Source organism: Protopterus annectens, chromosome 4.part1 (genome assembly GCF_019279795.1).
Source record: "Protopterus annectens isolate FY-2018-M chromosome 4.part1, PAN1.0, whole genome shotgun sequence".
In the NCBI taxonomy this organism is placed as follows: domain Eukaryota; kingdom Metazoa; phylum Chordata; order Ceratodontiformes; family Protopteridae; genus Protopterus; species Protopterus annectens.
In genome coordinates, this window is record NC_056734.1 from 35,200,566 (window position 1) to 35,222,280 (window position 21,715).

The 21,715-nt window shown below is 37.4% G+C and overlaps 1 protein-coding gene across 1 annotated transcript in view; it reads left to right on the forward strand.

Moving 5' to 3' along the window:
* Window positions 1-21,715, forward strand: part of LOC122800743 (maltase-glucoamylase, intestinal-like) — a 1,506,799-nt gene that overhangs the window by 861,825 nt on the left and 623,259 nt on the right. The window contains exons 30-31 of the mRNA XM_044069982.1: window positions 6,582-6,694; window positions 6,782-6,907. Coding sequence (XP_043925917.1) covers window positions 6,582-6,694; window positions 6,782-6,907 — 239 coding nt within the window. The remainder of the gene's footprint in view (window positions 1-6,581; window positions 6,695-6,781; window positions 6,908-21,715) is intronic.

Here is a 21,715-nt window from a genome sequence, read left to right on the forward strand (position 1 = left end):
AAATGTCTGACATTATTTTGTCATGTCAGTCCTCAATGTTTTGCCAGAAAACCACAAATCTTACTATGAATAGACAAAAAAAAAAAAAAAAAAAAAGCAAAGTCTGGACAGGTGATAGGTAAGATTGTACTCATTAATATTTAGCTAACCTTGTTTCACAACTACGTGTTTTTTCAGACCATAAGATGCTACAAATTGTAGTAGTCTGTTCTGCAAATCAAATGCTAACTGCAAAACAGTTGAAGTGCCCCCTTCTTCTGGTATACTGGTAAAGGCCATCCATTTTTGTTTTCTAAAGTAACACCCTAGCCATCTTATTCTATTCTCTCCCTTCCTTTATTTTAGATTACTATTTATTCTACAACTCCCAATGTCTTACAATCACTGTATCACATTTATTTTTTAACTGGGGAATCCCACTGGTTACAAATATATCTTTTCATGTCCAAACTGGGAATATTTTCTAATTAAGTAAATTGCTCAAAGCATGCCTCTCAACCAACAGGGATTGAAAATAGAAAGAAAAGGCCATAAAGATGTAGGTGCATCAAACTAAAAATCTGGACTCCCACTTAACATAAAATTTGGGTACCAAGTAGCGCATAACTCTTCCCACTTCCAGTAAGAATGTGGAATACTAATCAGAAATATGTTTAAAAAACAGAGGGACAAACATGATGGAAAATTATAAACACAAAATCAAAGAGAAGCTGTAAGATCTGTTAACTTTAATGAGCTGCATTACACACTTTTACCACGCATGACCTTTTATTTTGTTTCATAAAAGGGAGATGTAAGATGTGTTGTCTTTCTTTAAATCATTCTTGCTGCTAGTATGCTGGTCATATAGTACGTTTTTTTCTGTGTAGTGGACAGCTTCAAACATCACATAAGATGAGGGGGATTTAGAATTTGCAAGTGAAAGCTGATGGAATTAAACAGAGGGCTACAGGATGAAGCTCATTAGAAGACTACAACATTAAGCCTCTTATCTAAACTGTTATTTTTTCCAGAGGGTGTCATTGTTTTGACATGTGGTTTTAGACGTTGAACAAAAGTGGGCATTTTCCAATGGCAAGTGAAAACATTTTCATCTGTCCATCTGATCAGCTCTCCTGGATGTCACACACCTCTCCATAAAACAGATACAATCCTTCTCTTTCCTGGATTTTATCATTATTTTTGTAACAGACTCCTTAATGTTATACTGGCAAACATGACCAATACGAATAAGGATTCTGGTTATCAGTTGTTCTTCCTATATTGCCTAGCCTTTAACTGTTGCATTTTAACAGAGTTCTTCTGTTTATTCGTATGGATTTGTATGTACAAACTGGCTGATTTATTCCTTTATTCACTGTTTAAGATGAATCAGACAAGTGTGGATTTCTAAGCACTGAAATATTGATTGATTGATTGATTGATTGATTGATTGATTTTATTTATTACATTTGTTAACCAGGTAATGTCCGACTGAGAAAATCTCCAAAACAGTAACAATATTAACAATAATAATTATAAACAAAACAAATACAAAATCAAATAACAGGGTGTGGGACACACACACACACACACACACACACACACACACACACACACACACACACACACACACACACACACACACACACACACACACACACACACACACACACACACACACACACACATATATATATATATATATATATATATATATATATATATATATATATATATATATATATATATATATATATATATATATATATATATATGTATATATACACACACATATATACAGTGAAGCATTAAAACAGACACCAGCGAGTGGTTCATATGAACCCATGTCCAGCAGTGCAGCAGAATGAAGTTGTAACATATCAGCGATTCAGCACAGAGATGAAGGGGAAAAGTGGGAAGGCTAGAAGTAGCAGGATAACTCCAGCTCTACTCAGTGGCATACCGCCTGTTCAGAGGTGATCTGTGCCTGATGTATAAAGCCATGTCCAACCCAGAATTAATGGACATGCTGCACCTCAGAAAATCCAAATCCCATCGAGCTACACGCTCGAGAGACTTGAACCTCAGCACTGAAATAAATAGGACATGCTGGAGGGACAGATTCATAACCCAGAGGCTCCCTTCACTCTGGAATAAAATCCCAGTCCAGGTTAGGCAGAGTCCCTCATTGACTCTCTTCAAGAGGAATCTTGATGAGTGGATGGGAGATCGTAGGTTTACCCCGGGTATCACTTCTGTGTTACTGTTAGACAGAGGCACAGTATACTAACCTCGAAAAAGAGCATAGCAAAATAAATTTAAAATGGGTGGCGAAAGCCAAACACATTCTGGCTAGGCTTATAAATGCCCTAGGGCAGATAGCCTAGTATGAACCTATGAACCTATGAACCTATAAGGGGTGAAGTTAGGAGGAGTGATGTATTAAGGGAGCTACAAAAAATTAGCCTGGTGTATGGAAGGAACAAATCCATTGACTAGCTAGGTAGTTTTTTGGGAGTTGTTTGAACTTATGATAGTGAGTACTTTTTTGATGGGCTGAGGAAGAGTGTTCCAAAATTTGGCAATTTTGCAAGACTAGAGAGAATGTTGCCATGATAGTTGTGGGAGTGTGTAACCTTTAGCATTAGTTTGTCAGAGGATCTGAGGGCCTTAGATTAATACTAGGTTGGACTAGATTAGAAAGGGCAGGGCAGTTGCTTGGTCAGTGGTCTATTTTGTGGGCCATGGTAAATTGATTGAGAAATAAAAGGTTAGGGAGATCTAGCCAGGTGAGCTGGGAGAGAACAGTGCAGTGGTGAGTCCTGTGTCAATGATTAGTGGAAAACTTGGTAATTTTGTTGTAACAGGATTCAAAGTTATTGAGGTCAGTCTTTCATAGGTTTGTGAATATATGAGATCCATAGAGGAGGGTAGAAATCAGCCTGGCACTTTCTGTATGGTATGGTATGGTCCTATAGAGAGTGCCAAGTTTGATGTGAACTTTGATTGTCAGAGAAAAATGTTTAGCAAATTTTAGATTATCTTCTATTGTGACACCTAGAAGTTTAGTCTGGTTTGTGGGTTCTGTCTTGCTACCATTTGAGGAGAGAATAGTTTGATGGTATTGGCATGGCTTGAATTTTTTGTTTCTGAAGACTATTATCTTAGTTTTGTTTGGGTTTACTATGAGTTGATGTTCAGATAGATATTTTTCTATGTCGTGAAAAAAGTTTGCATTTTTATTTGAAGTTCTTGGGGAAAGAGAACTGAGCAGATAAGTGTAGCATCATCGGTGTACTGGACAATGGAGACTAGTTGAGTTGCAGAGTTGAGGTTGTTTGCAAATATGCTAAAGAGGAGAGGACCAAGTATGGAACCTTTGGGTACACCAACTGGGATGAGAAGTAGTGAAGAAAGACTGTTCTCCCATTTTGTAGCATGCTGTCAATTGGAAAGCTAGCTAAGGAACCAGAACAGGGTTGATGAACTGAGGCCATAAAATGAGAGATTGTTGAGTAGTAGTTGGTGGGAAATGGAGTCAAAGGCTTTGGAAATATCAGGAAAGATAGAGACAAGCTGGCCTTCATTTAACAGTTGATGAATGGTGTTAGTGAAAGTTATTAGGGCAGTGCTAATAATATGTTTAGATCTAAAGCTGTGTTGAGAACTGGATAATATGTTGTGACTAAGGAAGTAGTTAAAGAGTGGATTGTGGATGCATTTTTCTAAGATTTTTGCAAGGGGGAAAGGATGGCTATGGGACAGAAGTTAATTCTTTAGCGGTTGAGTGATTCCATTAATTAACTGTTTAAGATCTGCTAAACAAACACTGCTTATGTGGATTTTAATGCACTTAATGACCAAGTTATTCTTCAATGAATAATATGTATTTTTCATGAGTGAACATAAAATAAATTGTTAAGGTGTTGTATAGAACACATGGGGAGATGAAGGAATCAGAACCAACATTATGGGATAAAGTCTATTAACAGTTCACTCAATTAACCTTCGGTGATTTACTTTCAAAAATACCAAATACCTACCTAACTAACTAAATAAATAAATGTATATTGCTTACAGCCACTGTTACCTTTTCAAACCTTGAATGTATATTTGTATATACATTTTGTATGTGTGTGTGTGTGTGTGTGTGTGTGTGTGTGTGTGTGTGTGTGTGTGTGTGTGTGTGTAGACAAAAACATGTATATATGAATATTTTATATATTTATATATATATATATATATATATATATATATATATATATATATATAGATAGATATATATTGAAAGAGAGGGAGAGCAAGAGATGCTAGAGATACTAAGAGAGAGAGAGACATGATCATATAAATAATAGATAACTAGATAGGAAGACAGGCAGATTAATATTAAATGTACTGCCTTCTAAATGGTATTATTCATTGTACACATCAGGTGCTATTCATAAAGGGTGTGAGCCATAGAGTAGGTCTGGTCATACTAACTCTGTTTGTAGTTTATAAATGATTGTACACAGTGTGATAAGACATTGTACACTGTCTTACACCATTCTGTAAGTTTAGTTGTCCGTGTGCAGTTTACAGGACCAAATGACCCACTCCCTGCAGTGTCATACACGATTCAGCAAAATGCTCACTTCAGCTGCTTGTAGTCAAATCCCAAGAGGGTAACATACAGGATCCTAACTTCATTGCCTGAATATCCTGTAGTGCTTGAGATTCCTCCCATCTCCTTTCCTGATAATGTGTTTCCTGTCCATCAAAGATGATAATCATATCAATAATAAGGATAAAAACAAAGAAAAAAACTACCAGCAGTGGTGTCTCTTCTAGTGCAAACAAATCTTCTAACATTATCACACGTATCACTATCCTCAATAGCGATAAGGCAACTCTTTAGCTAATGGGAGCTAATAGGGAGTATGTATTACAATGGATCACCCTAGTAAAATACCTTGGTCTCTGGTCATGGCAATGAAGGGCAAGACCTTTATAAACTAATTCCTGCAATCACTTTGAACAAGGGAACAGACTTTTTATACCATCAATACTCATTCCTGTGAAGAGATTCTTTTTTCATGAATCATTCTAATATTAGGACCATTGTCAAGCAAAATCACGAACAATGTCTTCAATGAACTGAACATGGATATTTGCTTCCTACATTTGTCACAATAATGGCATTTGGGCAAGAAAGGATTTGGGTGATCAATAACTAATTATAAAAAAAATAAAGAAATATAAATTAAACAATAAAAGCTGTGCTGTGTGGGCTTCTGCAACAAACTTTTCTAAGTGAAACTGCATCTCTGAAAGCTTATTAAACATTGTAATCTTACAAATCTAGAGTTCTCCTTTTGCCCTAATTAGTTACTTGTTTATTTTATTGGGCATGCATAGTGATGCAGTGGTTAATATTGTCACCTTGCAGCAGGAGGTTCTCTGATTTGATTCTTCATTGGGGTGCCTTCTGTGCAGAGTCTCCATGTCCTCCCTGCATTAGCATGGGCTTTCTCTGGGTGTTCTGTTTTTTTCCCACATTCTGAAGACATGCATCTGGAGCATTTATCCCCAGGCCACTGCTGAATATAGGCTCTGTCCCAGTCAGACATTCCTGCTCAACAAATATCAAATTAAATATTTATTTATATATTTTTAATTTATAATTTGAATTTTATTGGTGGAGCTAAATTCCACTTCTCTGTCTTTGTGATGACTGTGTCCACCCCCTGCCCTATATTCCTGCACTGCTTCTCATTCAGTACAAAATGCTGGCTACCCATTACATGCAAAAACTGATTGTATTTTCTTACATTTTCCACTAAGATTTAAAGGAAATCAAGCTAGATCCATGCCATAGAGAGATAATGCACTGACTATGGCACAGTCACTCTGAGCTGTAGCAGCACCTCGGGTGGCAATGAGCTGGCCTGTTGAGATGAAACTGATATGCTGTTGGTGGTTTATCCACCTAGGGAAGGAAGGTGGCTCTAGATTTCCATAAGGGAGGGAGCACTTGGCATTACCTAGTGAAGCTTGAGCCTGTAGAAGCCATGCTGCCATGGCGAATTAACTCCCATTAGCTAAGAGAAATTCAGCATGCATTGGCATATTTCCACTCAGAAAACAGTGATAGCAGAGCTCAGAAGGGCTGCAGAAAAAAGCGTGTGTTCCCATGCAAAGAACATAGGCCATTTCCCCACGACTAGCAAGCTGTCCAATCCCTATCACATGATTCTCATTCAGAAACAGAGGCTAAATTAGAATTCCCTGGAATGAACAAATGGGAAGCAGCAGGTCTTTGGAGCTACCACTTAGTCCACAAATGTCTGACTTCTATCAGTACTGAAATGAATGGGCAGACTGAATGTCCATAGTCAAGCCATTAGTTAAAGTCTCAGGACAGAACAAAAAAAATGAGAGTAATAAAACAGCTCTGCCTGATTGCATACTAAACCACATTATGAATGTTGTCATAATTATAAAACCTATCACACACAAGGACAGCTTTTTTATTTATTGTGACACTTTTATAAGACAATTTTATATATGCACACACATATATAATCAAATATATCTTCATATTTGTTGTTTTGCTGCAGACATAACTTTTCTACCAATGCCTGGTGTGACTTATCGAGTAATTGGAGGTATACTTGACTTTTTTGTATTTTTGGGACCAACACCAGAACTAGTTGTGCAACAATACACATCTGTAAGTATGCCAAAACTTACTGCTACTTTTATAGCTTATTGACTTGAAGAAAAGTCATAAACTATGTTTTTGTTTCATTGTTAATAGCTTATTGGTCGGCCTGTCCTACCTGCCTACTGGACACTGGGATTTCAGCTTAGCCGCTATGGATATGAAAATGACACTGAGATATCTGATTTATATGAAGAAATGAAGACACAAGGAATACCATATGTATGTACTTTGATGATACATTTAAGTTTTATAATCTGTTGTTATTATATTCACAGATTGTAAATGGAAGCATTTTGAAAAACACTGCGGTGTGATTGTTTCACTACATTTTCATATAATAAATCTCTTAAGGAATTTAGTTTTTGCGATTTGCAGAAGCTGCTTTATATAGGATACTTTTTTTCAGCAGAATGTATTGTTTAATGTACAATGATTAATGTGTTTCAATCTTTTATGCAGTTTTAAAGGTGATCTTTTTTAATTTAGAATAAATGGCATGTAGGTATCTTCACAATTATTTTACATATAGGGACTTTTTGTGCCCTAATTACATTGTGATGATTAATATGTTACACAGCAATGGAAAAGGAAGACAAATAGTTATTTTACATGTAGGAACTGCATCTACCCTTATATTACTTAATGTATAGCATAGAACATGGGATGAATGCCATATTTATGAAGACTAGTCATGGTACAGCAACTGATAGCCTTCTATGATGCCCATCCCATTGTTTCCAGAATTTGTACCAGTATCAGTACTGGGAGTCAATGGATTAGACATGGCCTAAGTAGTTTAACAGAGGAGAAGACATTCTGTGGATTGCAATGTTGTCAGCAATGGAAAAGGAATGTTTTGACATGAACTAAGTAGTTTAATAAATTAATAGTAGTCTCAGACATCATAGTGCTATCAGGACTAGGAGGGAGTACATTTTGTACTGGCTTAAGTAGCTTAATGGAGGAAGATCAGAATGGTGCACTTATATACTCAACAGTATCTGTCTGTTGAGGTGCTGATGTGTGACTCTTTAGAAAAAGGATTATGTACTTTATTTTCGTAGTACCTGCACATGTCTTGGGGTTGATGGTGCACACCTTGGTTGAGAAATCGGAAGTCAATATGGTCAGTAAGGATTGGAAAAAATCTATTCATCTTCAGAAGAATCATGAAGCATAAAATAGACACAGTGCTCTGTTTGCTGACAACAGTGATGTGATATTTAGGAGGTGCTCTGATAGCTGGCAATGTGTCTGCATGTACTGACAAATCAACAAAGGCAATCCAAAATTCAAAGCACTAACACTGCTTTTGCAATGGTAGATTTGGGGCCTACATTCACTGTATGACTGTATGCGGAAATGTGGAAGTCACAGATGCCATAAAATGTTAAACCAAGAAGGTAAAGGCAGGCATGAAAGTGCCAGGAGTGGTAGACCAAGAGACAGAAGAATGGCACAGCCCCCTGTGCAGAGATAGCAACATGGAAACAAGCTGGGCAATTCATTAACCAGAGGGATGCACAAGTGCTATAGGTGTGACTCACTGGCTACATGCATGAAGAAGCTCTACGATTTGCTCCACACATGTGTTTAGTAGAGTTGAAAGGGATAGTTCTCTGATGCAACCAGCATTGTTGTTATGACTTTTTTATGGTTCAAGTTAAATGCTGGCACTATTGCAAACCTCAGCACTGTTATTTGCAATTCTGAGGATATTTCATATTTTTCATTAGTTCTTTAATAAAACAGTAAACTTATTCCAATGCCATTATGAAAAATTCAGTAACACAGCTTCCTTACTCAACAAGAATAGACTGTATTTGAATACCATGTGTACTGTTCTTATTGTTAATAGCACTTATATCTAAGACTGTGCGCCAGAATGTAATGGATAGTAGACTTTAATCTCACATGAATTCCTTCATTTCCGGACCATTCTCATCTGTTGCCTTTTAGGATAAAGAAGACACTTTACTGCTCCCTCCAACTAACTACAGCCTCAGTGTTCCACAAACAAGTATTTCCTATAATACTTTTTTTTTCAATGAACAAGGATTTCAGGCAGCTCTAAATTGCTTTCATGTGAGAACAGTAAGCTCATACAGGAAGAACTGCTTTGATTAGGAGTCTCATACTATCCATAAGGAACTAGTTAAACTCTACTACATGATATTGATTGCCATCTTATTAACCACATCAATTTATTTGTGCCGCATTTATCAAGAAATTCATGCCTGAGTGGCTTTGTCCCTTTCCTAAGTTTCCATGATAATACATTCCATGGAGTGAAGAAATGGTTAAATACCATTATAGCTTACGGGCCTGTTGGTCCAGAAAGAGCAAGACCATGTTTATAAAGATTTACAATGCATTTTAGCCATCCCATGCCTATATCTTATCAGTGTGTCTTCAACTTTTGTAATACTTCTGAAAGTGTGGAAATCTGCAACATTTATTCATTCACCAAAAAAGTTCTCTACTCATTACAACTGTTACACATGAGTCTGTCCACTTGCTCCGTTCTCCTAAACATTTGAAAAAGCAGTAGCTAACAAATTCAGTTCAAACTTGAATATCTATGACCTTCTCAGTCAGAGTCAGCATTCTTACTTATTGACCATACAAACATATTTGCTACTCTTCCCCTTGCTAAAGTACCCTAAATTACATGGCAAGGAGAATTTAACTGTAGCTGTATTAATTGATTTAATGAATCTGGCTGACTCTGTTCAGCATAACAAACAAATCTGCATATTTAAACTCCTATGATCTGAACTGCCAGAAATGTGTCTGGGTACATAGTAATTTGAATAAAAAGTCTTTTGGGGTAAGAGTGGATCGGTCACTCACTCTGTCCTTGCCTTTTTTTAGCTGTCCTGCAGGCATCCATTATAATACTATTTTTATTGACATTTTTCATTAACTCATGTTATGCTTTCTACCCTTGTGTTCCAGCGTAGTTGTATGACGATGACATGCTCATTTGAGCTGATTAGAAATCTACAGTTGTTATCAAGACTGTACTATCAACAGGTCTGTCTTTAATTCCTCAGTGGTTCATCTAGCTTGACCTGACCACATGAAGACACTAGCTTTGTTATTTTGGACTTAGAAAATGTTTAGCTGGATACAGTCACATACCACAATGTTGCATCACCTCTTGAATGTACTTGGATTCAATGACTGAGTTTTAATAAGTTTGAATATGACTAGAATCCATGTTTCCTACTCAGCTCACATTGACAGAAAACACTGCTAAATTAGATGGTTGTTTTGACACTTATTTCATTGTTTTGTATCCAATACCTACACTATACTTGTGAAAAAAGCTGGAATATTTTCTGCTTCTAAGAAATGCAGGGTCATCCTGCAACATTCAAAGGCTGTAGATGGGGCTGAATAAGATTTTTAGGTCCTTTCTTAACAGTCCTAGCCATGAACCTCACATCACTGTGCCCCTGTGAAGAAGCAAACATGCCACCCATCCTCCATATATAGCCACCATTGTTTTATTTATAAAACTAATTATCTTAATATCTGTCAAAACCTGTGTGTTGAAATAAGCCTGACTTTGAAAAAGTCCTACAGTAACATTTATACCTTGTTTCTCCATTATTTTTTCTCTTATACTGCATTAAAGCTACCTTTGTGTGGGTGTTCAACGTGTAATAGCATACTATCGGGTCTATATTAGAAGACTGATTGTTTAGGTGATCGAACACCTAACATCGATCTTCTAATATCGAACCGCACAATGTCAAATGTCCCAGGGAAACACGTCCCTTGACCACAACACAAAAAACATTACTTTACATCTAAATTAAGTGGGGGGCTTCACCCCCCCACACCCACCCAATGTGGGGGGGTTGTGCCCCCCCAACTAAATATACCAACTCTGATATCGCTCAACAGAAGGGAAATAGCAAACTCCAGTGAATGGCAAAGGGAAATCTTTCCCTGCGTTAAATCGGCCGTTCGTCGTTTTTTGCTTTTGATATTAGAAGATCGATGTTTAGGTGTTCGATCACCTAAACATTCGGTCTTCTAATATAGACCCCATGCTATCTTACCTCAGATTTTCTGTTACATTTACCTAATTTAAGACTGCTATTTGGTTGAACACATTAAAGTATGATTATTTTATTAAGATCTAAATCTTCCCTTTTCAATTTGCAGATCTGTTTGCCCTGATAAGAGGCTTTTTCATCATCAAATTTGTTTGGTATTAGGGCTAGACTTGCAGGAACTGCACCTAGCAAAATGGGAGCCAGACATGTTTTCAAAACATCAATGTCTGACATTAATTTATGCAATTATTAGTGTGTAACAGAATGGCTATCCCCATAAGGATCACTTGGAGGTATGCCAGGGTTTACCCATTTTTTGTGATGTGCAAATGTGGAGTTCATATACAGAATTAGCAGGGATGTGGGGGTGCAACCCTCTACATTGGGAGGTGCAGTGGACTTTTTTCCTTTGTGATTGTGTATTCCCAGATGTATTTATGTGCGGCAATGACAAATGAGTCAAATACTTGTTGGGGAGCAGCCATTACACAACGTCTTGCCTATTGCTCCAGTATTTTAGCTTATACCACATTTTGTATGTTGGTTGTTGAATGTGCCATATTTTGTCTGACTCTTCCTCTACATATCTGAGAAAATGTTCTTTTCCATTATAATGATTGCTATTAGCATTTTCTCAATATTCCAGTTCCTTTCGTTTCCTGTTAAATTTCTCTATTTCTTGGCTTAAAGTTTTCATGTGAGTGAATCTTTCCTTGTTCCTTCTGTCCTTTTATTTTGGTTTATTTCCTTTTTCTCTGAGGTGTGGTGATTTTGAATTTGTATATATAATATAAGTATGTGGGTACAGCTAGGCTTGGCCCTTACACAAACCAGATTTATGGAACAAAACTGATATTCAATATTTGCACTTCCCCTGTACTTTTGGTCTTTTTTTCTGCATTTCTGGACTTGGCATTACAGGTCCTGATGTTTTTGTAAGGAGCCATTTAAGCAACTGTTATGAATCCTTGTCTCATCACCCTCTTCCCCTTCCCCCTGTTATCCTTTATATTCATTCTTGCTTATTAAGTGCCACATGTAATCATCTTCTGTAACCTCTGCTATAGGTATGTCCTTCTTAGGTTTATAGATTCATAGATGTATACTAGGCTAATGTCCACTAGGGGCATTAAAAGATTAAATGTGCAACTCAAATGTAACCCACAAATTTGATTTATATTTGATTTATAGGGGGGATTTACTGACTGCCTCTGTCCATCAGAGACATATTAACCAGACTTGGAATGAATTTCTGATTACCCATACATTGGCCCAAGTTGTGCTTACATAGGAAAAGGGAGGAACTCTGCTTCACATAGATGGGGCACCTATTCTAAAGAATGGGAATTCTCAGAAAAACATATCTGTCTCTTCAGCATGTCCTAGTTGTGTCGCAAGCAAGATTTAGGCGTTTTAGTCTGGTAGTTCTAATGCTGTTGGTTTTGCTGATTTGCAAAAGATTCATCAAAACAGAGTCCAGTGATGCCTTGTATGCCAGGCAAAGATCACCTGTCTATATGATACTGAGTAAAGAGACAGGACTTTGAGGTGATCAGCAAAGGACATTCTGTTTACTCTCTGTATACGTTTTGTAAGGAAGCTTTGTGGATGTTCCAGTTGCTACATGTGTCTGGTGTAGTACATATCTAAGGGGTATGCTCTATGATGGGCCTGATGAGGGCCAAGTGCTGTGGTATGATGACCTCTAGACCTAGATGCTATGCCTTTGCTTATATGTTGAGCAACGTAGAAGGATTTTCTTACTACCAGGGACACATTTTGGTCGAAGGGTAGGTTACTATCTACATGAGTTCTCAGATTCTTTATTGGAGTATTAACTTTTAAGGGTGTTTTATTGATGACATAGTTTCCCATGGCTGCAGACTTCCCAAAAGGTACTATACTGAATTTTTTGGTACTGAGTTTTAAGCCATGGCTTTAGCGCTACGTGTTTGTCTGTATTAGACCTTCCTGAAGGGTGTTCTGTCCTTGGGAAGATTCAATGATTGCTCAGAGTTCACAGTCATCTGTAAACTTGGTTAGCCAGATGCCTTTGAATCTGGCTTTGACATGAGAGAAGTACATGCCAAATAGGAGTAGGTTTAGCACAGAGAGTGGGATTAGCACAGAGCCGGGGGGACCCAACATTGACCAATCAAACTGATTCTAAACTCTTGAGTCCTATCAGTAAGCCAGCTAGCTATCCAGCATGTTATAAATGGGTTTAACTTAGTTCTGTAACTTTGCTGACAATGCAGAAGTAGATATTGTGTCAAATGCCTTAATCAGATATAGGTAGGCAATATGCACACTTTTCCTCTCATCTGTTGCCTTAGTGACCTTTTCAAAGAAGTCTACCAGATTCAGTAAGAATGACTTTTCTTTAACAAAGTGAAACTGGGATGGATCTTGCATCAGGAGGTCTCCTATGTCATTGTCAGTAATTTCCATGATAATTCTTTCTATGTCTTTGCAAATAACCATAGTCAGCCTAATGGGTCTGTAGTTTCCAGTTTTGTTGAAGGTCCCCCCTTATGAAGAGGAATGAATGTGACAGTTCTCCATTCATGTGGCATAAACCCTGTTTTAAGACTACAGTTAAATAATGGTCAGACAGATCCTTAGCCAGAATTTGCAAGCCTAGAGAGGAAAGAAGAAGACTATCCTTGGCAAAGCGATATGGTCTGTTGACCATGTTCTCCCAAGCTGACAAATATTGGATCTGTTTAGAATGGCACCTTTAGAATGACACCAGAAAGACAGCCAGTTGTTAAACTCAATCATGTTTTGCTTATATTGTGGCATCATCCATATCTTTCTTCATATAGTCCAGGGAGATGCATCTGAGGTCCTTTACATTTACATGAACTATGATGGAATCATATTTGTACTTGTAGCATAATAACTTGAGGGCATGAACGATTTGGTGGCTTCAGATAAGCAACTAAGAGTTACCTTCCCCTTGTTCAACCTGGTTAGAAGGACATTTGTATATCTTACAATGGAGTCCTCTATGACGGGAGTCCTGGGAAGTATGCTTGCTGTCACAGAAGCTTAGTGTTTGGGGCTCCACTGAGAGTGACAGTATATGTGATGTTAGGTGGTATTTTTTTCTAAGTGCCTTTGGGCTTGATGAGGTGTAGTTTTGACAGTGGGTGATGTAGGTGATCCTTGTTAATAAAATTGCTTTTAAGTGCCTCAGCATACATTACTGTATAAGTGTGTTTGCAAGGTGGGTGTTGTGTATGTAGTTTTGACAACCAGATGTGGATTTGTATGCGGGTGTTTAGCCTCCAGTGTGTTTGTGTAGGTACACCTCTCGCATACTGTGTCTGATTCTTTAAGGATTAAATGGTTGCCATTAAACATGAGACAATTGCCTTATGTCTCAAGATGCCCATATCCACTAAGCTGGCTACAGAGAAGTTAGGAAACTGCATATCCATACTGTCCAGTCCTTTGATTTGTGAGCTACAGGGAAGTAGTGTATTGGGGTTAGAAGGATGTTAAGGGTGCTTTGTTTGTGCAGACTAATAAGGGTGGTTTACTGGGGCAGATTACGACAAACAGTACTAAATTCTACTAACTTTAATGTTTGTACAATACTGAATTTTGCTAAATCTGTTTGTATTGCCACTTGAGACCCAGGTAGCTGCTTTAAGCTTGTTGGTAAATACTGAATGGTACTAAATCTGTCGGTATTGGCACTTGAGACCCAAATAGCTGCTTCTCATTCCTTCAGATTCTTTGTCTTGCAACACATATATAGAAATCTGAGAGGTGGAGATATAGAAAATGTTACAGAGAGTGATGAACAGAAATGGATACTGAAACTTAATGCAGAAAGATACCCAGGCCTCAATGGTACCACCTCTTTGATTCCATTCTTGAAAGCTAGACGCCTTAAACATTGACAATTTTTATTGTTCATTTTTATTTTATTGTTACTTTTATTATATTACATTTATGCATATGCAAATGTATTTTATGCAGTATTTATTCAGCATTTTATATCTTATTCATACCATTACTATGCTCCTCCCATGTTGTAACTGTCTCTTTAAATAACTTTTGGTGTATGACATCATGGAAGTAATTGATGAGATAATTGTTTTTTTACCTATTTAAGCAGTGCTATCCACTTGATCTTTGTCTGATGAAGCAACTATTGTTGCGAAAGCGCTCACCTCTGTCTTTTACTTTTTGTTTTCATTAAACGTTATTGTGTGTTACCTTGGTGCATTGTGTTTATATAATGAAACTAGACAATGCTGCTAGAAAAGGCAGCTTGCATATTTTGTTATGGACATATTGCCTATGTTCTGATGTAACTGTGATTTGGGCTGCCAATGAAAAGTGGACGAAGGGAATGCACCCACCTCATGTCCTGGGATGCTATCTTCTCCCATACCTTTCTGAATGCTCAGACCAGTGACTGTTCTAAGTCCACTCTCCACTGAGGCTACAATGAATGATCAGCCACATCAGCAAGTCCTCCACATCCTATCCCTTGGGAAAGTTGTTGAGGCAGAGCCTTGTCATTCCCTTCCCTATCCCTAAACACCCTCAACAAGTACCTGAGCGGGTCTATATTACCGTATCGAACAATGAAAAGACCGAATGCTCTTTCATCAATCCGAAAAGATTGAAATCCCTTTCCCAGGGAAAAAAATTGGTGGGCCGTCTTCAGGACTTTGCCATTTCCTCCATTATGGTACAATCTTAGAGTTGAAATATTTAAATGGGGGGGTGAGGGGGACACTGCCCCCTACATTGGGGGTTGTGGGGGGCAAAGCCCTCCACTTCATTTTGTGTTTGAATTTTTTTTTGGAGCAGCAATTTTTTTTCCCTGGGAAAAAAATTGCTGTTCTGTGTCTTTGCTCTACAGGTGTTTTGACCTTTTCGGATCAATGAAAGAACGTTCACTCTTTTCCTCGTTCGATAAGGTAATATAGACCCACGTGAGCTACTAACAGAACTTGGGGTACCCTTAGTGCTTTATCCCACTGTACAAGAGCTGGCGTGCATATATTAATATTAATCTGCAGTTCTGGGATATCAGTAGATAAAAATAAATTATTTATTGCCTCTAAGTACTACTGTAAAGCAATTTTTGATCCCCCTCTTTAGTCCCTCATTCTCTTTTTCTTTATTCTCTTTTCTGCCCTAGTAAATCTGAGCTCCTTCCCACTTTTTCTTGTCATGGTGCTTCTGTTTCTATTTCCGTATTACTACATTTCATCTTTTTAACATATTTTCCTTTGATATACACTTTCTTTGCTAATCTTTTCTCTTTTTTATACTCCCTTTATTTTCCAAGTGTTCATTTCCTTCACCCCTTGTGCTATTATTTCCTTTCATTTTCATCAAGCACACCTCCTGTTGTTAACTTTTTCCCTCATTTTTTCTCATTCTTACTACTCTTAAATTGCTTCCCTGTAAACTCTTTTACTTTCCCTCATCCCTCTTCTTATTTAATTTCAAAATCCTCCATAAAGTGTAGGTAACCTTATTTCTTATTTCTTTTTCCTACCTTACTTGAATATTATAGAATCTGCACCCGTTCCCTTTGGAACTCATGCCATAGGAATACAATGGAGACTTGTGTTATTTCTACAATGTAGTCCATTAGTGTGTAAATGTAGCATGTTTGACATGATATAGGTTCATAGCTTCATAGGCAAGCAATGGGCTAGCTGTCCTTGTTAGCCATTTTAAGCCTAGCCAATTTCCTTTTTGTGCTCAAAATAACCTATCCCATTTGGTTATAGCATAGTGTTACCCATCCATTGTTAAATAATTGTATATTGCCCCTAATGAGAATAATCGGGGTCATACCATAGATAATCGAATGAGATCCTTGCATGGAATAAGGCATTTAGGAGCTGTCTGCATCCATTAGTACTACAAGAGATAGTCCTGGAGAATATTTTCTGTTTCCCATGCGTGCATCTAAATTATACTTAAAAATGGACAGGAATGAACTTTGTTTTATGTGGATGGGGAGTCTATTCTACAGCAATGGCATCCTCTGCAAGATATACCTTTCACTACAAACCATTCCATTTATGAGGCTGAAGAGGTTTATATCTAGACTTGAGTATTTATGGTGCCATTTGTCTTGTTGATATGCAGTCACTCCATCTGTAGTGGTCAGAGGATACCATGTATGCCAGACGCAGGTCACCTCTTTGCATTTTTCTGAAGCCTATTTCACACTTTAACTGCTTTCATCTGCTGTCAGCAGTTTAAAGAACACAAGGAACATGCAAAGGCAGTTCATCTGATTCTGCAGACATAGTTAGTACATATCAGAAGGGTTCTGACAAATCCTTATCCCAAAACGAATTTGAAAAAATACAGCTTAATCCTTGTGAACTATTTATAGGTGTGCTATTGGTGTGCTATAAAAAAATAGAAGCATATAAAAGAAATGGTACAATTTTACATATCAAAACCCTGAAGTATACACTTCAATAATTCCACTGAATAAATGTCAATGTAGTTTTGACTTGTAGATGATAATTATTTCCACGAGAAGAGGGCTTGACAACCACACCCCTACTTACCCAGTATCCATTATTTGAAGACACACAACCAGTAAATCAAAGTATTCCCATTACACATAGGGCATTATAGTCTAACTAGTAATATAGTTCATTTGGTGATACATCATGAACATCAAACTGTGGTTAAGTGCAGTGAGGAGAGACACTTCCTTAAAACCTCCTCCTGTATTTATTTGAATGCTGTCATGTTTAATATAGGGAGATCACAGAAGTGTTGAGGTAAGGGCATTCCTCTTTAACTAAAGAATGTGCAACCTCAGACCCAGTATATTTATATATGTGGGAGGTTGGAATGCAGGGAAGTAAACCTCCATGCAGAAATGCGTTGTTGTTATAATGCAGGTAAAGTTATTAATGTGTTTTGCCAACCTTATAGGCTAGGCTTATGGAATCTCAATGCAGTGCAATATAATGTAATATTTTCCTATAGTTCCATCAGTTTACAATGACTTGTGGTTTTGTACTCCACTTTCAAGGGGGAATGGGAGAAATACCCCTAAAAAGTAACTGTGCTTCCTTTTTTATATCTAATGACTAACCAAAATATATTATCTACACTGACACTTCCGAGCAAATAGATTGTGATATTCATTTCATTCAGCTGTAAGTGTTGGAACATCACATATATGTATTTAAATAAACTGCAATATATGGTCTGATTTCATACAGAGCACAGGCTCAGTTTCGCAGATGTATGTGTTGCCTTTTTTGAAAATGCTGATATTTTGAATTTTTAGAAATTAATAATTTGACCATGTGCATAGTAACAATGATCACTAAATCAGAACAAACAAAAATAAACTCAAGTGATGATTATACAATAACAGTAGAACTGAATGACTGCAATGAATATAAAACAAATAGAAGATGAGCAAATACATCTCTGTTTAATAACAGTACCAAAAAGATCTTAGACATGAAGATAAATGCTATGCATTACTGAAATATGTTTAGTTCAAACCCACATGTTACCAACAGAAGATATACCCTGAGATTCAAAAGAATCCCACAATTGGTGCTAAGAGCTGTGGCCAAAGACTGCTGATTCCAGAAAGACGAAATATGCAATAAAGAAACATTTAGTCATGATGAGGAAAAGCTAGTTTGCATGCCTCTGACTAGTGTGGTGTTACTGCTAATTTTGTGAGGTAAAGGTAATCACCTCTGGTGGCCAGTGCATCTCATTGGCAGGGGTACTCCCCACATTCATTCTCCAACACACATTCCAACTCATTAACACAATGTGCGCACACACACACACACACACACACACACACACACACACACACACACACACACACACACACATACATTATGATTCCACTTACCTCTTTATCTTTCATTACAGAAAGTCACTGATGTATCATTTTATTTTTCCTTGCCCATCATAAGTCACAGATTATTACACTCATTCAATAACGGCAGACTTTTAAAGTTTCATTCTCATTACTCTTATTGTTGAGAAAGTGCATTATGATTAGTGTTCTGTCTCTCAATGAGCTTTTTAATTGACTCCATGTAATATTTAAACATTCCCCCAGTGTCAAATGGTATCCTCCTGGCTTGGTTCAGAAGACATGAGCACAGGCGTAGACAGTAAGGCAGTCCTCAACATGTAGATATAAACCCATCCCTCTCAACTGTCTGTGATTATGCAGAACATCCCTGATTTTACCTTATACATGTCCTGTCCCTCCTAAAATGATGAACAGTTATAGTCAGTCAGTGATACCAGACATTAGTGTTTCTGTCAGTGCAATAGCTGCTGTATAGCACAAGGACTAAATTGTTTTAATGAAGTACTTCCTGAGCCAGGTGTATTACTGAAGTACTTCCTGTACCAAGTGTATGGTGTATGATGCAGTTATCCCTGTTACTTATTATTAACTAAAGGTAATATTTTAATCATATTCTTGGTGTCTAGTGTTTGCACAGTGGAGTAGAGTTTTACAAAGAGATGGAGGTGCTCACTCTGATAAGGGTAGAGGATTTAAAATTTTCTTCCCCTTTCTTTACTTTTTTACATTGTTTAGGTTAATATTTAATTAGAGTTTCTGGTATCTAGTGTTACTCCCCATACATCTTATATCTCTTGTGCTGCAAAACTGTTGTTCTATTAACTTTTTAAGTCAGACTTTAAAGTAATAATTACATTTATCTGGTAACTAGTGTTCTCCACCCATGTTTTCATAATACAAAACTGTTGTTCTTTTAACTTTGTACTTCACTTTAAAGTAAAATTACATTTCTCTGGTGTTTAATGTCCCACTATCAATATTTCTTTCATGCTACAAAACTGTTATTTTATTCACATTTATATAATTTTAAAGTAAGAATTATGTTTTGTTTGCCTCCAGTGTCCCTCAGCAATATTACAGGATTTACTTCTTCTTGTAGGTGATCTTATATAACTGCTTCCTTATGCACACAAAGACAAATCATGTACTGATTCATGCACAGAAATGCACACACACACACATGCGTACAATTTTCCTTTATGCAATCACACTCACGGACACACTTACCCACACATACCCCACATGCACACACACACACACACACACACACACACACACACACACACACACACACACACACACACACACACACACACACCTATGCCATATATCCCCGAACTAACCCCCCCATGCCATCTGTGGCCACCCAGGCAGAGGCAAACCCACAGTCTCACACATACACACACACACACACACACACACACACACACACACACACACACACACACACACACAGGCACACACATTCATGCAAGACCACTCATCCCTCTGGATAAATTCACATGTATACATGGAAACCACCACTACCTGTCAGCTAATGTCTTCTAAGCTTTCCTGTAAGACAATCTCACCAGTTGACATTAATGGATGAATGCAAACTTTAGGTTGACTTAATTAACTCAGCTAGCCAAGCATTGCAGCTGAACAATTCACTGAATCACTTGGCTGTATAAATATCTGATCACAGGCATTTTCACAGGTGAGCTCATGCCTAATTAGTATAGGCCACTCCCTCAGAATGCTTCATTAGCATAGATCTTAGATGAGGAAGTGGCCCTCTGCAGGGATACTAAAGACTATGTAGGATCACTGTGGTGTTCTTTTGTCTGAATCAGCAATGGCTGCTGACAGTGGTAGAAGTGGGCCTTTCTGAATCCTGCCCAGAGTTAATAATTTTCATTTTTTTAATACTCCCTATAAGTATAATTAGTCAATGTCATATCCACATACATCCACACACTAACACACACACACCCCAATGCCAGTTTTTACTGAACTTACCTACATCATGAGTATTCCCATAAAAATTACTATATGAACAATGTGTTTTTATGGTGGTCAATTTTTCTCCTAGAGTAAAGTTTTACTCGACCAAGTGACTTACTGAATTGCTCGGCTAAGCAAATTGGGTGCTGCAGACATTTCTGTGGGAATGTACATAGCCAATTAGCTTTAGCTACTCCCTTGGACTGCTGTTTTAAATGTGACTTCACCCATAAGACATCTCTCCCTTCTGAGGACCCCATGGGAAATAAACCATGCAGTAGAGAGGTCCCCGAACTGAAAAGACTTTGCACCTGTGCAGTGGTCTGTCTCACTAAACAAAGATTATTAACTTTACATTCCATGTAATGTTGAAACAAGAAACTTCTGCCTTGCATAATTAATTTGTGAATTTAACTGTGAATTGATTATGCTTTGAGAAAACCATGGATAAAGTAAGATTTCAGACAAATATGTTAATGGTATGGCATGCAACTTTGTAAAACAATAAGATCTCTGAAGACATATTGCTTGAAAGAGGATGATGTGAAAAGGTAAGAGTGTTTCCTGATTACTTACAATTTAAAATATAAAAATCTTTAGACTCTTGTAAGTTTGATTTCCAAAGCAGGAGTGACAATTATTGCTCTGAATGGAGAAAATATCACAAAATAATATATTCTGTGAAGTTTTAGTACTTTAATGTTTTATCATTGACAGACAAGTGTAACTAAATCAAATGGGTTTTTCTCAACACTGATATAAATAGTAAGGCAATGACACACACAGGACTGTTAGTAGAAAACTAAACCCCGCCTTTCAAAATTTATTTCTTTCTTTATTTATTTATTGGTATAAAGATGTTAATGGAATGGCATGCAACTTTGTAAAACAATAAGATCTCTGAAGACATACCCTGTGATTCAACAAGCAGCCATGCAGGAATAAGTTATTCCTGCATGGCAGGGACCATTCCTGTTCAGCACGGCAGAGCACCATGCATATGTATGAAGGTGCACTGCCATGCTCTAAAACGGACATAGTTCTATGTACAAGCACATAAGGTGTGTGAGAGCAGAGCTCTCACAATATACATGCACCCTGCAC